Consider the following 20,617-nt stretch of genomic DNA (forward strand, 5'->3'; position numbering starts at 1 on the left):
AAAAATATATAATTTGAATGCACAGGTACGTGATAAGGACAAAAAGGTTGTGGACATTAATAAAACTCAAATAGTGAATTACACTATTATTAGAGTTATCTTGGTCTGCTAGCTTTTTTCAAAGCTAGCAGACAAAGATAACTCTAATCAGCAGGCAGCTGTAGAGCCAAGGAAACCCCTTAGTGATACGCTGGGAGATGATAGGTAGAAATTCACCCCAGTATCTCTAAGAATTATGTCCATATTGGGTGATTAGGCATTTCACTATTTTCACCTGATGCTAAAGTAGCATAGAAACATAAGATGCAATGCCTGCTTAGTAAAACAAACAACAAAGTCAACAGATATGATATACATTTTAGATTTACCGACTTACACTTTCAGAGAATTTCGTTATCCCAGATGTCCACAGGCAAGTGCTAGTAGCAGATTCGATGTACTTACTGTCATGAAATGTAAACAAATATAGGCCCAAAAAAAAAAGACTGATGCACACCACAGTGTAACTAACTGAATCCATGGCCATGTAATTCCTGTTTCTTGTACATGTTGAGTTTCTATTTGCTCATTAAAGTGAAGACTAATAATGCCTAACCCAACATTATCCAAAAGAGCTGATAAAATCACAGCATAGCATAATTGATGTAAACCAACTAGACATCAGGGCAAGTTATTTGACTGACAGGTAATTAGCAAATAATAATTTGATATTGGAGGAGGGTGGAACATATCTGCATTTGATTGGATTGCATCTGAAGTAGGTTTATTGAGTGAACTGCTGTTTAACGTTTGTTCCATGTATCTATGCCTGTGCTGATACCCGGTATTCTCTGAATTCAATTAGCCAAGCTACTTATAAAATAAGGAGTGACATTTTGTCAACCCCTATCATAAACTTAACCAAAGCATAAACATAGAGGCAGCAGATCAGAAAAAGTCTCTTTGGGTTATTTTGAAAGGCCTGTTTTGTTAAATATAAGGATTCCGTTTTAATGTTTGTCAGCAGATAGAATTTATTCCTTACTTAAACGTTTTTCATGTTGGAAAGGCTTACTGCAAAGAGACTGACACAAAATTACTATATGTGCTGGGAGGATTTCATTGTAGCTGGAAATTGGTAGATGGTGCACTTATTATATGGAAGGGGGAAATGTTCTGATTTAATATTCTGTGAGATGTAATTATAATGGACATAAGAAGATAAATTAGTGGCATGCTTTGGGGGTGTAAGTGGGGGGTAGGAGAAGAAACTGCTGGTTGGGAGGCGAACAAGACTGACCAACAGATCAGCCTCCTCCTCATCTTCAGGAAGCTTCAGGTACTACGCCTCTGATGATTGTTCAGTCTTGTTGGTTTCTAAATGCTTGTTTTAGATTAAGTGAGATTTGGATATGGAATAGATAAATGCTGTTTTTCTCTTTCCAGGAGCAGCTGGAGAACAGCATTAAAAGGAGAAAGAGGAGGAGCAGAACGAGAAAGATGAGAAAGAAAAAAGAAAGTCGTTTATTGCACATCTCTCACACTCGTGGTTAAATAATGCAAAGTAAACTCTCAGTCAAGCACAAGTAGGTACATCTTTGATCTTGTTTTAAAGGGGTAAGACAGTGAGTTTGTGTTACAGTTCCACAAAGTTGGGCTTCCAGGAAACAAAATACTTCCATACCACGGAGAGGCGGAGTTGAGGGATATGACAGAGGACGTTGGTGCTGGACAGATTACAGTCTGCTGTAGTTCACACCTTGCAAGAAGGAGCTGCAGGGAACGGGACAGCGTAATGCAAAATAGCGCCCGAAGCCGTGTGTGTGAATCTGTCTGCTTGTGTTCGGAAAAGTATCAAAAATAAGAAGGGCAAAAAACGAAAGAGGACACGTACAGACAAATACCCACGGGAGTGAAACAGTATCAAGTTCCACGTGATTTTACACACAAGGAGCAAGGCTCTAAGGATAGAGATGTGTCTGTCGGCCAGTGGTTTGGTTCATCTCTCCACTTGGGTCCAAACTGAAATGTCTCAACAACTATATTATGTTTTACAATGACATTTTCAACAGACATTCATGTTGCCCTCTGAGTTTAGTAGTTCCCCGACTCTTCCACTTGAACCGCGGGTCAAAACGTTCACTTATCCAGTTAAATATATCAGCATCTACAAGATGGAACAGGACAAACTTTTTATTGACTTTTATGATTCCCCTAAAGCTGAGTAATCCCCTGGTATTTAACTATGGTAGGAATTAGAATGTTCTTTTACACTGCTTGCTTATAGGGTGCATCTGGTCACGTGAACATGGTATTAGCCAATCAGAATACCAGCCGTAGGTCTGCGCGATACGATGGGGATTGTCCGATGTGACGTAGTGCGGGAGGCGTTGGCCATTGCGGTGCTATGTGCTCTGGAAACCTGACAGGGACGAGAAGACGCCCTTTGAAATAATCTTTGCATCCAGGTTAAATATTTAAAACGTACTCTTCCTCTTGTTTTTCTTGGTATTACCACTAAGCCATTTGCCCGGTCCTGTCGAAATGATCAAAAACGGTCACCACGCCACCTACGACCAGCGGGATGAAGCCAGTGGCAGTAAGCCAGTTGTCTCGGGATGCAGCCCGGAGAAAAGGAAGCGTGTCGTCCGGTTGTGGTGTGACGGCTGGTGAGTCTCTGTGTCCACCACTGACTTACTGTCGATCCTGCTTTATTAAAGTCATTAACACAGCGTATTGTCTTATACCGAATCACATGGAGCAAATATGGGTTAGGATGCTATTACTAGCTAGCTACTGACATTAGCAGTAGCTTAAGTAAACTTAGCAGCAGGAGTTTAAGTAGCCTACTTTGTTGTCTATATAACATTATACCCTGATGGTTACAGATAAAGTCACTTCGTCTCAAGATATCTTAACTGTAGTTATTGTCTCTCTACAAAAAAATATTTTTATATATGCTAGCAGTTCAACCCAGATAATTAATGAGTTGTAAAGGCTGCACTGCTGAACAAAAGTGCGCGGTGTTCTTCTACTTGTCAGTTTTTATGGCACAGTCGCGTGGGACACGTTGGGGACAAGGTTCCTTTTCTCTGCACCATCTAACAACCTCAAAGCCCTGCTGAGGTTATGAATGATGTTTTTAAATGTGTGTGTGAAACCATAACGTTACCAAGATGGAACAGAAACTATGGTTATTTTAAGGACTGGACACCCTGAAGATTAAAACTCTGTGAAGCGTTAATGCTGCATGCACAGATGTTGGAGATGCTAGTTGTCAACGCAGTGAAACCCAAACCACGTCTGTTGTATCCCTTCCTCCAATATCTCATTTGAAATTCTTCAGAAACTGGCTGCGTTGTCTTGTATAGACTCAAGGCAGTGTTTTCTGTGATGTGTGGACATTTATTTACTGTCTCTGTCACGAGGTAGACATCTCTCTGTCTTAAACTGTGCTAACACTTTGTTACATTACGGTAATACCATGACCCTCACGTTATTTAGCTGCAGCTGAAGAGGCAGCTGACTGATAATATTGCAATACATTAACTATTTCCTGGACTGAGTCACTGCACATGGAACTGGCCGGGTTGCTGATAGCTAGTGTGACATAGTCCGTCATGTTGTGGTTATAAATATCTAACACAGTGAACATGTTGTTCAGCATGATGCAAAAGCAGTTTGCATCATGAGCCCCCCTCGTTTGGGGTGCTCAAATGGGGACCTAGTGAGGTACAGCATATATTTAATGACGGACGACATGTAAAACACGATGGAAGGAAAGGGAAGAGGTGAAATATAATAGTTATTTTGGCAGCAGATAAGTAAAACCTCAATTCTTTTATCAGCTTCAGCAGTGTTATTGTAGTTCATGACATATCTAGGCCATCTGCAAAAAAGTCAGAAGTAGGTTGTGTGATCAGTTACTGCTTTCATTAACAATACAGTATCTATTGATTGTTTGATTGATCTATCTACAAATACACAGTATGTATAAATCTGTGGACTTTCAAAACTGTAAATTATGTTTTGTTAGGGCTTTGTGACTAATTAAATGTCACATATCATTTAGTTGATTGACAGTTATAAAATGTTTACATAGTTGTAGCTCAGGCAGTACTGCAGAATGATCACAGAGCCAACACTCGTATGTATACTTGTCAGTCTCTGGAAAACAGGATTACAGCTGGGAGGATAAGTGACTAGCAGCTTGTAGTAATTTCATTATAGTGGACAGGTAATTTATTGAAGCGGTCTGATAACCTGGCAATAACCTGGAGGCATGTTAACAAAGGATAGGATAGGTTCAGGAATTTTCAAGCTGGTCTTCAGACAGTCTTGACCTACCCATATGTAGAGTTCGCGGTTCAACTTGGGCAGTCCTGATGTATGAATGTTTGTAGCTCTAAGAAGATGAAGCCGCAGGGTGCCCAACAAAACCTGAACAAACTTGACTGGAGATTGAGCAACATTCTGTGTATTTAAACCCATAAATAAATAAATATCATTGACTTTGTCCATTTCTTTTTTCTTTCTTTCTTTTTTTAGATCAGATAAGCCTTTAAATATGCTGCAGTAAGGGAACAGACCTCTCAAATACATGGTTTGACTGTAGAAGTTACTGAAAAGTAGAAAGCAAACAAATGTTATCACATAATACACGTAATCAATGTCTGTGACCGTCACCTTTCTCTCAGTAACCTTTAGTGTTTTTACTTGATATGTTAGAGGTTCTTCCATCTGTGTTTTTGGATATTACACACTACTTTTCTGTGCAAGGTCAGAGTAAAAAGAAAAAAGTAGTAACAGTTAAACAGTCAAAAAAGCAGAACTTCCCAGTCAGAACTGTCCTGCGAAGCTGTGTTTGAACGACACTGATGCTGTGGAAGTGCTAAATGTGAATTGTTACGTGTTTACATTTGTTTTACTCTATTATGGCCCGTGTACTCTTTTTGTCTGAGCACTTACATTAACTATTGTTTTCCATGCTAATGATATTGCTGCCTGTTTTTCTGTCTCCACAGCTATGACATGGTGCACTACGGTCACTCCAACCAGCTGCGGCAGGCCAAAGCCATGGGAGATTACCTCATAGTTGGAGTCCATACAGATGGTAAGACTGCCACACATGCTCTGATAGTTCTGTGAACACCTTTTACTTTTGGATCCACTGGTTTGAACACTGGGTTCTGACTGACTGTTAGTTATGTACTGATAATAAGTGTTTAATTCCCCAATCGTTTGTCACAGCGGAGATCGCCAAGCACAAAGGTCCTCCAGTCTTCACCCAGGAAGAACGCTACAAGATGGTGCGGGCGATCAAATGGGTGGATGAGGTGGTGGAAGGAGCACCCTACGTTACCACCCTGGAGACTCTCGACAAGTACAACTGTGACTTTTGTGTGCATGGAGGCAAGTCTCTTACAATCTGCTCTTTGAATCCTGTTTCACGTCAAGAACTCATCAGTGTATCATCACTTGTGTATGATTATGTTGCTGATGACAGACTTGTCGTTGTTATGTTTATCAGATGACATCACGCTGACGGTAGATGGTAAGGACACATATGAGGAGGTGAAGCAGGCAGGCCGCTACAGGGAATGCAAACGCACACAGGGTGTCTCTACCACAGACCTGGTGGGACGTATGCTTCTCATGACCAAAGCCCACCACAGCAACATGGTGTGTTTGTGAATCTATATTCAGTGTTTCGACAATGGTTGTTTTGCTGTTTGTCTCATCTGTTCCTCTCTACTAATTTCTTCAGGACAACCCAGATTACCAGCAGCATAAAGACAACTTTGGAAAGGTGTGTTACTATAAATCTGTCATGTAAATAAATGGTGATAGTCATTACACATAGCCTTTGCCGCATTGTCCCAGTGATAAGAATGGGTCATTGTGATTTACTACAGCATATTATGTTGTATTCAAGGGTCCTAAAGGCCACAGTCCATGGACAGGAGTGTCTCAGTTTCTCCAGACATCACAAAAGATCATCCAGTTTGCCTCAGGCAAGGAGCCTCAGCCCGATGACACCATCATCTACGTGGCTGGAGCATTTGACCTCTTCCGTATCCTTAGCATGTAGAGGTAACCAGAACTGACTTATGGGAAACAATACTTCTGCTGTGTACATTGTGGTCTTTGCCTTCACTGCAGAATCTTCACAGACATCGGACATGTTGACTTCTTAGAGATGGTCTATAAACAGGCAGAGAGGCCCTACGTCATCGTAGGTCTGCACTTTGACCAGGTACGCCTGATTACGCACTTGCACATGCATATCTTAACAACACATTCACACAGGGATGAGAAATTCATGCCTCCCTGCTGAGTCAGTGGCCCCTTTTACACTGCCCACTCGATGCGGCAGCTTTCTTCCAGCTTTTCACTGCTTTAAAGATACAGTATGGGGGGGGTTCAAGGTTGGCCCTTCACCATACCGCAATGACAGGTAGCATTTTTGAAGAGATGATTTGCTCTGCCTCCTGTATAAATGACTTAAGGCCGAATGGGGGTTGCTACAATCTCTGTGTAAAGGGGGCTAGTGGTTTAGAAACATCTGGAACAAAGATGTAATGGTTAGACAAAAAATAAAGCCGCCGTAACTGTTTACTGTTTTTCTCGTCAAGGAATGCATGCTCACGCTACTTTTAAGTTTGCTGTATTTTCTGCTTTTTGTGAATGTAAAAGGAAAAAATGCTAAAGTAGTCACTGACCTCTTCACTCTTTTCAGGAAGTCAATCGATACAAGGGAAAGAACTACCCAATCATGAACATTCATGAGAGAACACTGAGTGTCTTGGCCTGTCGGGTGAGTTCACACTGTCTTTGTGAGGACATTCATTGACACAGTGCCTTCCCTATCTCCTAACCCTAACCCTTAACCCTCAAAAAGGTGTTTCAGAAAGTGAGGACTTGCCAAAATGTCCTCACAGTGTCCCCACTCTGTAGCAAAAATACCTTTTGGTCCTCACTATTCTTTTATTATATTGCTGCATTTGTTGCTGCTTAAAGTGCCTTAGATTTTGTGTTATTTATCTACTTTATATTTCATTTGTGTTTTGTGGCATTCATGTGGACGGCAAAGTAAGAATTTCATTGTACAGGGAAACACGTTTCCTAACTGTGCATATGACAAAATAAACACTTTGAACTTGAACTTTGAGCTCACTATATAGCAAGTAGAAGGGCACACGCGCGCACACACACAGACTGAAGACTGTTCAGAATAGAGCGATATGTTTCTGACTTGCACACTTACTACGCTGCAGGCTGGCTCTGTGCACTTCTTTCCTGCTGGTCAGCTATCAGTCTAGCACAGCGAGTCTCTCTGCTCCCAGCTGCACTGTGTGTGTTTGTGTGGCAATTAAAGCAGAATGTTACACAACCCTAAAACTGCAGAACTGCTGTGCTTTGTGGTCAGTTTTCCTCAAGGCCTGTTGACAAGGTACTGAATGTACCAGAGGCAGCAAGCAGTAATGACGTTTATGTAAATGTGCACTGACGTGAAACGGTTAATAATTAGAGAATTCAACTCTGTCTCGCTAATGTCCTTTCTCTCTATAGTATGTGTCAGAGGTGGTGATTGGTGCACCCTATGCAGTGGACAAAGACCTGCTGGATCATTTTAAGGTAAGTTGTGTGGCTTCATGTTCAGTTGTGTCATTATTATTGTATTTATTTAGACCTGTCTAATAAGGATCGTCCCCTCTTTGCACTTTCACTAGTCCAAAAGACTCAGACTTTACACAAACTAAAGCTGTACATTCAAGCAATTGCACTGTCACAATTCAGTCCTTAAGTTGTCTGTTAACTTTGCATTTACTGTATTATGGAGACAAGTGTTGTCATTTCATACTTTGCTGCAGTTCATTTTAAGCAAGCATGGTTGTCCACATTAGTGCACACTTTGACATACTGTACGTTGTTGTATGTAAATATGAGGAAACATATGGTGGAAGCTGCTGATGCCCTTATCAATAAAGAAGGGTGTTGGCACATTTTCTAACGTAGACCACATCCTCATCACAGCCAGTGAAGGGTGAGTTTAATGGCACAAGTATAAGCAAAATGAAGCATGTGCATTTTCAGGTAAAGATTCTGTACAGTGGCACCTCCTTGTGGACAGCTGATTACAAAGGTCTTTTAGAAAGCAGTTAATAAACTGGTTAACAGCATTAAAGACATACTCAGTATGACCAACTTTTTCTTCAGACAGTGATCCACAGTTTAAAAATCCATAGATAAGTCAAGAAAAAAGTGCTACATCACGCTGATGTCATTTGATACTCACGCACTGTTGATACCTAAAGTTTGTCTTCATTCTATTTGAATAGTGTGCTACTATTAATTTAAAAAAAAAAGACAAAGTTAATCACAGGTTTACCTCGACGATCCTGAGGGTAGTAATACTTGTGTATATGCAAAGTAATAAGGATCTGAAAAGCACAAGCTTTTTCAGCAACAAGCTCTGCTGCTCCCCAGTCAGTATTTACAACTTGAATCTCTCTACACCTGGTGGTGGTTTGTGTAACTAGGTGTGTTTGTATAATCATGCAGGTGGACCTGGTGTGTCATGGAAAGACAGAGGTGTTTCCAGATAAGGATGGCTCAGACCCCTACGCTGTGAGTACAGCAGTGTACAGTCACTGATGTTGCTGTACTGCATTTATATGTTCTGAGATCACTTCCAGTTTCAAATATCACTCTGCTCTTATTTAAACTGAGGCAGTGTTGGTGCTGTGGCTGCTTTGAATGTTTATCTCTGTAGCCTGCACAAACCACTTTTACAGTTACAATATTGCCACAATTACTGCTTAAAATGTGCAGTTAAATCTGCATTGTGTAATTGCCTACTGAATCCCAGACCTGAGCTTTTGATGATCTGGATTTTTAGTTGTTGCCCAAGACCAAATGAATAGATTCTGCTGCATGTATTACATTTTGACAGGACATGTAGGGAATGATATGTGTCACTGCTCCATTTAGGTTCTTACATAAGTGTCCTGCTTGGCCTCTGTGGGCACTGTGGTGTTTAATTGTCCCTGTGTAGCACATACCTTATTATTTTCTCAGGGATGGATGTTTTTGCTCCATTCTGGCGCTTTTGACTGTTGTCCTGTTAAATATGACTCTGTGTATCTTTGTGCCAGGAGGTTTTAATGACCATGATAATTTGGCGACCTCTAGTGAGCATAGTAAGTACTACACAAAGCAAGGAGGAAATGAAGCAATGTACTTTACAGAAAAAAACAAACACAAAACTTTTCCCCGGGCGAGCAGGGTTCATCTCCAATGTGTAACATGTCATTTTCACCTAATGGAGTAGTTTGTGTGTCCAAATGTAAAGAAACAGTGACCATTTGAGAATCGTAACGGTATGTTTATGAGAGTTTCCATGATGATAGCATTCCAGTACACTTGACACCCTGTTAATGTTCCATGAGAGCAAAAGTCTGTAATGCCTACCAGTGTGACATATGTTGTTGTTAATATTGGTGGAGTTCTTGCCATCCTGCCAGCGCAGGAGCGTTATTTCAGGAGCTGCTCCCGTGTATGCGAGGGAAGGGACCAGTGACTGTATGGGTCATATAGGTTGGAGGATTTGTTGGTTCTAACAGAATCAAGGCTGGACCTCGTCATTTACAGGGGATGACGGGGAACTTAGAGTTTGCTTGGTCTGACAAAGACAGTGTGTGTGTTGTGCCCTCAGGAACCTAAGAAAAGGGGGATATTCAAGGTCATTAAAAGTGGGAACAGTCTGACCACTGATGACATCGTCCAGAGGATCATTGAAAACAGGTTGGGGGAGTCCTCATTCCTAGTATAACTTGTACTTTCTTATTATCTCCATGTGCTTTTTACTTTTCTCTGTCTCTTTTCACACTATGATTTTTATGTTTTGTTTTTTTTTTCTCAAGTTTGTTCGTGTCTCTTTTCTCCTTAACAGGCTGCATTTTGAAGCCAGAAACCAGAAGAAGGAGGCCAAGGAGATGGCAGTGATCGAGGCCATAAAGAAGAGAGAGCAACGGGAGCAGCAGAGTGAAGCTGCAGCCCAGGCCGCTCACTAGTGAGACCTCACACTGGGTCCAGCTGGTTACTCATCCTGGAACACTCAGTTTTAAGAGGATGAACTCAACTGACCCAGATGGATGTCCTGAACTAGACCTGATTGGTGGAACGATCCAGGGAGAGGGGCAACAGTTGCTATCCACTTTCATATATAAGGACTACATCAACCTACTGTAAATGGGTTTAGAATAGATCTGCCTTGACAAGAGCACAGAGAGTTCAGACTCCTAACACGTGCTGTGATTTTAACCTGCAGAATCCCTTTACACCTCTCGTCCTCAGAGAACTACGCTTTCTTAACTTCTGTCATGTATTGATTGTTTCCTTGAATTTACACGCTATGTGTCCTCTTTTAGGTGGTGGAAGTGGTATGTTAAGTTTGTAATTATCATTAACTTAAAATTTTAACATTATTGTCAGTTATGTTTTTAGATTGTAAACTTAATTAGATTTTAATGATCAGAAGTGTCATCACTGATGTTGACCAATGCCTCTTTTCAATAATGTAGAGTCGTATTAATTTCACTGTTGCCCATCCTAAAGAACAGAAGTCTTGTGGTAAATTTTAGCTACCTGAATTTGCACTGAGCATGTGTGTTTGTGTGCGAGGGAGTGAGCTGAATTAGTTTTTGCAATGTAAATTACAGTAGTGCCTCATTCCTAATGTTATAACTGATATAAAGGCTGTGAATCACATCAGAAAGTCTGAGTTAGTGCAGTGTCTCGACAGCTATCGGTCAGGTTGTTTCAGAAAATTTGAATGTCTGCTCCTCTTTGTCACAAGACATTTCTGAAGATTTGGGACCCGGTTTCACAGTCAAACTGTTGAAGGTTACTGTCTTTTGTTTTGGGTTTTTTTTATGTTGGGACTGTTACTTGGACAAGAATGGTGTGAGACATTGTGTTTTTAAAGTGTGCTTCTGGGTTGAAAGGTCAGATGCTAGCATCCTGAGAAAAGAATTTTTGCCATTCACTCACTTGCAATTGCACCCATGTCCCCTTATTAATAAATCGGTAATATGGCGACGTGTCATCTGATGTTTGTAGCATAATGTGTGCAGCCTTGGGGGCAGATTTCTGTTGGATCAGCACACAGTCACAGTTCACTGAGTCGGTGAAATGAGGCCATAGCTGCTCAGAAGCGGCTCAGCGCAACTGCTCCTTTTCCATTTGTTCACGCTGCTGTCACCAGCACAAAGAGCCTTTCATCTTCCAACCCGAGTGCCCTGGTGGAGCCTCTGCATGAAGAAGCCCACCTCCTATCTGATGACAGACCATGGTCTTTTTCATGGAGTGGAACATGCATTTTGTCTGAGCCGTTCCAATGTACAATATGTTTATATTGCTCCACATTTTAGAGACTGAATTGGTTTAAACCTTATTTTACACAGGGGCCTGTTGAGGGCCCGGGGAGACAGTGTGGGTTTGAATGTACACTGGTCAGAGAGAAATGACAGTAATAATGGAACATTTTTACTTAGTAATTACCTGAGTGCAGTGGGTGTATGAAACCCCTAAGGGATGATGAGATGAGGGTGACCAGTGGACTGACTGGGTAAGAAAGAAAAAAGTCACCACAGAACTTTGTTTTTATTCTTGTGAAATGCGCCTCTAAATCCCTCAAATAAATAAAATCCCAGTGTAATACTGTGTATTTATTTTTAGCAGGAAAAGCAGCAGCAGAGCAATCAAAACTGTTTAGAAACTCCTTTCATTTTGTCTCATGGGGACAAGGAATAATAAAATATAAGGACAATAAAAGCAAAACACAAAGTAAAATGTTAGAGAAAAACATGCTTCCTAGTTAAGCCCTGGGTGATGGAGCAAATATTTTGCATTTAGCAGACGATAGTTTGCCGACATTTGCCAAAATGTGTTGGATTTTATTGAAGATGTCAGTATATGTAGAGATAAAGGATTCCACACCATACTTGTTATTAAAAGCTGGTGTGGGTTTCAGTTCACTGTGATGGCTGGCAGACTTTTTAGTTATGCCTGGGCACAAGAATACAAAGTAAAGACTGGAGAAGGCATTTAGTGTGTACATTACACCGTAACAGAATAACTCCCACCACAGGTGTCCATGTTATTTTTTTACTTGTCTGACTGAAATTTTTCTGAGGACTGAGTGGGTGTGCTCACTGTGGGTTTGCTTGGACAACATCTGTCTGACTCTCTGTCCTGTTAGTTAGATTGAAGGCCAAGTTCAAACTTGATCACACTTATTATCGGTGGCGAAAAAACTATTCGGGTTCTACTCCTGAATGTAAATATACCAATACAATTATGTAAAAATACACCATCACAAGTTAGCCATCCATCTAAAACCCTACCTAAGTAAAAGTGCTGAAATAATATCACCTAAATGTACATCAAGTATGACAGTAAAGGTACTCATTCTGCAGTAAAATGCCCTCTGTAATTGATGTATTATTTTCTGATTACATTATGGACCCCTTTCTTTGCTCTGTTAGTAATATGGTTTGTCATTTAGTCTGGTGGTTGCCAACAAAGGTCAGGCCCACAGATAAATATGAGGTGCTGAGATAACCAATCAGAAAAAATCATTTTTGATACAAAATTCATTTTAATATGCCGGACCGTTCTCTAATGTTTGCATGCTTGTGAAATATTAGAGTGATTTCCCTCTGTGGGCCTCAAACTGTTATTTAAATGTCTTTTTGCTTTAATGTCTCTGTGGGGGGACAGCTAAGAGCTCACAGTCTGTGAGACTTTATGGGGCCCTTACCTCACACCAAGGGGCCACAAGCCTAAGTGTTGGAAAACACCAGTTTCATGTTTAAAATTGATTTGTATTTTATAAAGTTGTCATGTTTTTCCTGTAAATTCTTAACCTGAAAAGTAAGTAGTAACTGCAGTTGTCAACTAAATGTAATGGAGAAACTAGTTCCCTCTGAAATTATTAGTTTATCGGCTACTGGGTGGACTTTGGTGACCTCTGAGCAGGTCTACCCCGCCACAGGTGAAAACACCTGTGTAGGTACGCGGGGCATAGCCGACCCGGAAGTACGAGATTTGTTTAATACACAGGTGAAATACACGGAGTTGTGCAATCAGCGGCTTTGTGCCTGGGACGTCACTTCCCATGGAGGTCCAAACGTCCTCCATCTGGGCAGCAGGCTGCAGTCGGAGGCGGTCTGGAGTTTACGTGGGGGGTTTGCCAGCGCGGTTGAGCAGAGTTTGAACCGATGTGGCGCAGAGTGACGTCACATCTGGGTGTTTTTAGTCCGAGTCGCTAAAAAGTTACAACCCAATAAATTCCGCCGCAGACAGGAGAAGAAACACCTGGAGTGATGCGCAAAATCAGTTGCAGCCACTCCGACTTTCCGACTTTGTGACTTTGAAAGATGTTTCGAAGACGGCCTGAACTATTCTTTCTACTTCTGGAGATCGAGTGAACTCTTCTACTCAGCTACCCTGAAGATTGTAGAGGCAACCTCGGGTTGATCCCAGGGTGGAGGGGATGAGTGCTCGGGATGGGACTTTGCCTCGGTTCCGAAGTTACAGAGGAGGAGAAGAAGAAGAGGGTTCACAGCGCCAGGATAGACAGGGACTTGTACGAATACGCCAAACAGGAGATGAACGTGGTGAAAATACTTCTACTAGGTGAGACTGGCCATGGTAATATGTACTAACCTTGAACTCATCTGTAGGCTAAGGTGTTTGACTATGCTACTGTTATGTACCTGCTTGTGTACAATACAATACACGAGGTGATTAAAAACCTACAGCTACCTTTGTCCCTGACTGGATATTTTTCTAGTGAGTGACGCCTGATAAAATCCTCTGCTTTACCTGGGAACTCTCATAAACACATGAAAATCACAAGGATGTCGACTTTACCACTGTGTTTTGTTGGGACACTCCCAAATCCTACTCTGACCTAGTGTTCACCTGAACCCACTGCAGATTCAATGACCAGACTATGTTTTATTTCTAGTAGCTTTATGGTCAAGAAGAGGCCAAGGCGTAACCATTGTCCATAACCTCCTCCAGGTGCAGCAGAGAGCGGCAAGAGCACTTTGGTCAAACAGATGAAGATCATTCATAGTAATGGTTTCACCAAGCAGGAGCTGATGAGCTTTAAGGTTGGACACACACACACACACACACTTCAGCCTGTGTGTATTTTATCAGTGGGCTTGGTGCCCTCGTATCTTATACATAGAGCAGTAGGCTACAAAATCAATCAGTAGATTGATTTAATAGACCAATATGACATATATTTACATTAGAGCTATTATTGTAGTTTAGCTGCAGATAAGAACCTGATTCCAGTAGAAGAAGTTGGGAGGTGAGTCTGTGCTGCAGGCACAGCGAGAGATAAGATGGGGAAGTGGTGCTGGAGATGAGCAGGAGAGATGGGAGACAAGGCAAGTGTTAGTTCCTGTGGGGGTCAGATTTTTTCATGATGCTCACAGTCAGATCCAAGCTGGTATGCAGTGGTTTGGCTCACTTCTGCTCTTCCTTGTGTGTGTGTGTGTGTGTGTGTGTGTGTGTGTTGTCAGTGACTGAAAGCCACATTCCTCTGTTGTACTAGTGGTTTGGATGGGATAGGGAAATGGGAATGGTTCAACACACACACACCAGTTCCACCCCTTGTTTTTACTCTCCTCTTTCTCCTTTTCTATCCTGTTTTTCTCTCCTCGCCTCCTCCTTTGTGTAGTACATAAACCTAATGAATATGTCATGACAGAAAGGGTCTTTCTCCGTCTTCATCATGCTTCAGATACCTGCTCTGCCATCTGCATCTGAAAGGAAGTCGAAGCAAACTTTAGAGATACAGATGATGAAGTTTAAACTCATTTAAAACAATTCAGACTATATAAACAAAAACATACTCCAAAGTTAAGCTTCAGGAGTTCATACTGAACCAACACTGATTTTAATATTATTTATAAAAGAGGAATCTTTGCACAGAAAGTTTGTGTTTGTGTGTGTAATCATCTTGTACACAACAGATAATAACTGTGTTCTGGAAATATGCAAAACACTGTAAAACTTTGTCCTGTGGCAGTTGCTCATTGCACCCACACACTGATATGACGTATGAAAGTCCCAGTTGTTTGTTCAGGCAGCCGTGATATTTGAAGGCATTCCTAGATATTTAAGACGTCTCGGTTTCTTCTCTGCACTCCTCTTTCCTCGTGCTGCCTCTCATGTCTCATAACAGGCACCTTGTGCATAGTTCACTCTTGTCAACACAAGCATCATATTCGGTTTTATTGCACCGTGCTGGTGAAGAAGACTATGAGAAGGGCGTTTTAGACCCAGTACTGAACTGCAGTACGTTTTGGTATCCTGAGATGTCTGTAGCAGAGAGTACCAAAAACTGTCGAGCGCTAAAGGTTGTCTTGGCTGATCACAGATTTCCCAATTTAAATCAAAATATTGATCATTTAAGTGGTTAAAGCTGCTTGTGTTCACAGAATTGAATGTTTTGATAAATTACTATGCAGAGGTGGCAAGTAACTAAGTACATGTACTCAAGTACTGTAATTAAGTACAATTTTGAGGTATCTGTACTTGAGTATTGATTTGATTGATTAAAGTATTGATTTGATATTGGTACCGAAGCTCAGGCACTATATTACCAAGTATTAAACAAGAGTCTGCAGGCTGCTAGTGTTTCTGCGAGGCTGTTGTAAATGAGCTAAAGACAAAGGTCAGCATGCTAACATAACACAGTTCTCATGTTCAGCACCTTGTGCTGGATTCACACAATGTCGCCTGAATGGGAAGAACAGGAAGAGCATCAAAAGTGGCTAGCTTGTAGCGCCAACCTTCCTGTCACACCAGATAAGTAGCTGAAATTGTATTTGTTGAAGTTTGTTACCAATGGAAATCTGCTCAGTTCCTAAAAATTGCTGAATGGATTGTTTTAGTGTTACTTTTGGACTTTATTTTGATGGTAACATTTAGCTGCCGTTACACCAGTGGTTTGTTGACTCATCTTGAGTTCTTTTCACCAAGTAGGAGATAATGTCACTGTCAAAGTTATTATAATTTATCCACCTGGGAACGTGAAAGTTTATACAAAATGTCATGACAAGCCATAGTTGTTGAGACCAAAGTGGTGGACTGACTGACTGACAGACCAGGGTTTCCTGCAACACTTTAACATGGTCGCACACAGAAAAATAAGATCGGAAGTGAAATAAAGAAGAATAAGGATTACCTAGCATTTATAACGATGTACACAGTATATATAATGATAAGTTACATGTGCAAGCATGCACAGATGGAACAAGCAATGCTTAAATCCAGCAGTAGATCTCTTTTGTTTTCTCTGCTGTCTGTTGGGTTTGCCTTTGTTCTCAGGTGACACCCACATTTTTTCAAGCAGAAAAATACACACACACACACACACACAAACCTGCCCTTCCCTTCCCTTCCCTGACCGTCCTAACCTCCCACAGCAAACGTAGGCACACCCTCCCATCTCCTGCGTGCACACGCACAGTCACACATATTTGAGCTTGTTGTTTTTTATCAGGTTTGTGTGCATGTCTATCAGTGTGGTAGTAAGCAGTTCAGCCCTGCCTTGAACCCGACAGGTTATCCCTGCTTCGATCTCTCTTCGTGTTCCCTTAAATTTCCCCAAAAGGCACAATTAGAGCCGCGTCTCTTTAGGACTCTGTCTTTCTTTCTTTGTGGCACTGACAGCCAGGCTTATATTGCATTAGGACCACGACAGGGCAGCCTGCTAGGGAGGAATATGAGGAGGAAGGGGCTCCTCTTTGTCTCATAACTCTTTATTTGCAGCCCGAGGCCGTGGTGTTGTTTTTACTGTGGATAGACTGATGCACTGAGATTTTCTCATTCACTGTCCTCCACTACACACAATCGTGTGTCAACAAAACCGGTGCTTCTTGTGTTTGTGTGCATATGTTGGTACGGCAGTTGTTAGCATTTATAGACTGTGATTTTCAGCCTCAAATGTCTTTGATGATTCAGATGTATGATTATTTGTCTGAAAGGTAAGATGTAAAAAAAAAATGCTATAAATCTGGGAAATTTCTCATCTGGGAGGACGGTGCGATTTTGGTTGGTCTGGAGCTTAAAACCTACAGCCTCACTCTGGTACGTAGTTCTACACTGTTACAGAACTGCCTGTGGTTAATGATTAAATATAGGGCCTCCACCAGTTCAGCTGCATTCTTTGATGCTGTGGTTTTGTAGCAGTGCTCTGACACAGGACAGCTGCTAACGGCTGAAAAAAAAGGGAGCCAAGCTGGACAAAACTGGAGTGTAGCTAGATGGATTTAGAGATTACACTGTTGTAATGAGAGTTATCAAATGTCTCCACTGTTGCACAATGTACCACAAAGTTCCCACAATGCTTTAAACAAAGATTGGAGAGGTGTGAGAATTCCAGTCTGTTGGACTTCCTGATGGTGAACACAGGGTGTGTTGTTACTTCATGCTTCTTCAGAGAAGTGACATGTAGCTGCTGTTGGATTCAGATTACCGTACGATGACACACCTGTGGCTCCGTTCTCTGCGCGCATGTGTCTGCATTAGTTAGTGTTTGTCTGTGCATTTAGTTGTTGGTTTGTCATTAGCTAAGATGTAACTTTCTTGCTAAATGGCGCTAAAAGTTTGTTCCACGTGCACAAAGTGTCTGATGTTGTTTGAACGCGACCTCCCGCCTCCTTTTGTGCCTCCCACCTTCCATGTCAACACTAAACTAAAGTAAGCCTTGAGGGAGAGAGGGAGGGACCTGGAAATGATTTGTTAAGATGAACAAAGGTGGAGGGAGGGAAGGAAGAAGAAGAAACTAACTAAAAATAGAGAAGTGGGTAGAAATACTGGATTAGTGTATGTGCCATGTAGGGAGCTGAAGACGACACGGAGGTGAAGGGGGCAACAGGCCTACAAGAAATACTGCCTTTGTGATGCTTATGAAGCTGTAATCTTTTGAGTCTGTCAGAAAGTTGTTGCTATAACTCTAGGCTCATTTCTTAATTCCTAATGTTTAATGTTGTGTAACTGTATTTCATTATGTTGACTTTTAGGTTCTTTTGATTGAGGTATTTTGTACTTGAGTTCATTGTGCACATAAATATATGTAAAATAGGTTCAAGGGTCAGCGAGGCCAGATAACTCCTCTGTACTGTAAATGGCATGCTCTAAGAGTTGGGCCCCACGAGGCTCAGCTTGGTGACAATCACCTAACTATTCACTAAAACACCTCATGGCCCTTGAGGCTTAGCAAGTGTTTTCATAAAACATTTTCAGAGCCAATTCTTTGAATAATTTAAACACGCATGGTTTAAAACCTCTTCCTTTACATCAGCTAGCACTCTTCATTTTGTTATAACCTGGCTCAAAGACCATGACAAAGAGGGAGAAGACATGGTTAAAATGCTCAAAATAACATATTTTATTAAGCCAAAATAAAAAAATGCAACAGATAATAAAAAGAGCATGAGTAAAATCAGTGATATAGGATGTTCAAATCGACATGGCGTACGAGTGTTGTGCAGTGCATAAATAAAAGGAAAACAACGGAGGAGTCTAAGGCAGCGCACAGCAGCCCAGGTCCTGCAGGGAGAGAGGGGACGTACTAGGCTGAGAGCACCGGGGCCCAGGTGCACCCAGATCACGGATCTACCTGACACCAGGTGACATCAGCTGTCAGAACACAGAGACTGACAACAGGGGTCGCCACACATCGGGAACACTGGGAAAGCATGCTGGGATTGTGGGCCGCATTGCCTGTTTTCATGCACGTGGGTCCTCATTCAGACACCTTTCATACTGGCATACCTTTAGTGGTTTATGGTAATAAAACAGAAGCCATACCATAAAGATCCAGTATTTATTGTTCTCCAGACTACCACAGTGTGTTGTTATTATTTTGTAACGTATTTGAGGATGACGGTGCTGGTGAGGCAGAGGCAAACAAATGCACAGAGCGGCTTATTTCTGACACAAATCAATGCAGCTCTGTCAGCGGAGGTTCTGCTAAACTGACTTAATTTGTCCCTAACGCTGTGGTGTCGGCGGCTCTCAGCCTGACTCTGTAAAATGAAGCCTTGTCACCTCACACACTTATCTCACCTCACACATTTCATGGGAAGCGCAGCACATCTCAATTTGGACTCTGAAACACACAGAGGGAGAAGCACGACCGGACTGTGATCAAATCGTGATGGAATGTGAGGCTTATCTTTTGCTTGCAGCAGAGTGACAGAGACTAGAACACACACACACACACACACACACACACACTTCCCAACTCTCTGCAGGAGTCACTCTGTTCAGTCACTTAAGTCTCCGGGTTTTAAGCACTAAACCGGAGTTATGAGTTTCATTTATGTGATAGACACATTACTTTCAGAGTAGCTGATCCATGGGGTGGATCATGCAACTCCTACACTATAAACTATGAGGTGCATGATTACCACAAACTCTCAGAGAATTATCATAAAGCCCTGCAGTTCCCCTCAGCTTTTTGGAGCAGGTACGCATTTTTAAACTTGTTTTGGTTCATTCCTCGAAAAGCATCATTTTCAGCCACATCAGGTGCTGCTGTCACTGCAGAAGCTCCTTGAGCCCACTATACGCTACCTGCTCATCTCCAAACAGCAGACAAAGCAAATAGCTGATGAACATAGTGTAGAAATTAGCAACTCAGGAGCCAAATGTGTCCCTCAGGAGTGGGTCATATATTTCGTCATTGAAGATTTCTTAAAAATAGTGTTAAAATGTCGTTTTGTCTTGTTCTCGTGAACCCGATTATTTTGTATTGTGTTGTCTCGTGAGCTAAGTGCATTGTCACACCTCTAAACACAACAGTGTTGTATGTAGCTTCATTAGGAAGTGTAAGGTTTCAGTGACTCATGGTATTACGTGTATTTTGACCAGACTGTGGATTTAACATGTTTTGGTGCATTGTGTCTAATCAGTCTTTTGACTGAATTTTTGTTTAGTCCCACTGCCATGACTGTTCATGAGTATGACCTCTGAACTTTGTTCTTTGGCAGCCTGCAGTACTGGACAACCTCCTGACCTCCATGAAGTTTGTTCTTCATGGCATGGGCATCCTCCGGATCAACCTGTCCAACAGTAGGAACAAGGTCTGTCCACATGTTTCTACTAATTGTATTCCTCTGCCTGTCGGCTTTCTCTTTCACATCCTACTATTCCCCTGTTCAGATGCTGTATATCCAGTTGTATGTAGCTGGTTTGCCTGCACTGCACCCAGGTCTCCAGTAGAGAGCAGCATCTCAGCACTGCAGCTACAACAGCTGCATCTGGCACCGCACACACAAACACAGAAATACACACAGAGCAGCAGTTTGTTTACATGAAGGACAGCAGCTGGTGGGCGGTTTGATTGTGATTTGAACTTTATTGTCAGTTATCTCATACACTATCTGCCCAATCAGCACATCCTGCTGGGATATGATGACCAAAGTATTTCCTGTATTAAATGTCACCAGGGTGTGTATGTGTGTTTGTGTCCATTCATTTGTGCATCTATACCGATTAGCATGTCTGGAGCACAGACAGACTCATAAACTTTTGTGTC

At 41.8% G+C, this 20,617-nt stretch overlaps 2 protein-coding genes across 2 annotated transcripts in view; both read left to right on the forward strand.

Moving 5' to 3' along the window:
• The first annotated feature begins 211 nt into the window (after positions 1–211).
• pcyt2 (phosphate cytidylyltransferase 2, ethanolamine) lies at positions 212–11,079 on the forward strand. Its single transcript, XM_020596185.1, has 12 exons — positions 212–2,648; positions 5,004–5,092; positions 5,230–5,391; positions 5,510–5,661; positions 5,747–5,788; positions 5,915–6,053; positions 6,153–6,235; positions 6,719–6,796; positions 7,552–7,617; positions 8,545–8,610; positions 9,698–9,786; positions 9,935–11,079. The coding sequence occupies exons 1-12, from the start codon at positions 2,524–2,526 to the stop codon at positions 10,053–10,055; spliced, it is 1,212 nt and encodes a 403-aa protein (XP_020451841.1). The 5' UTR covers positions 212–2,523; the 3' UTR covers positions 10,056–11,079.
• A 2,061-nt stretch (positions 11,080–13,140) lies between these two features.
• Positions 13,141–20,617, forward strand: part of gnav1 (guanine nucleotide binding protein (G protein) alpha v1) — a 23,962-nt gene continuing 16,485 nt past the window's right edge. The window contains exons 1-3 of the mRNA XM_020596023.1: positions 13,141–13,683; positions 14,074–14,165; positions 20,070–20,162. Coding sequence (XP_020451679.1) covers positions 13,554–13,683; positions 14,074–14,165; positions 20,070–20,162 — 315 coding nt within the window. The 5' untranslated portion in view covers positions 13,141–13,553. The remainder of the gene's footprint in view (positions 13,684–14,073; positions 14,166–20,069; positions 20,163–20,617) is intronic.

The sequence above is a fragment of the Monopterus albus genome, unplaced genomic scaffold, assembly GCF_001952655.1.
Source record: "Monopterus albus unplaced genomic scaffold, M_albus_1.0 scaffold29.1, whole genome shotgun sequence".
Lineage (NCBI taxonomy): Eukaryota > Metazoa > Chordata > Actinopteri > Synbranchiformes > Synbranchidae > Monopterus > Monopterus albus.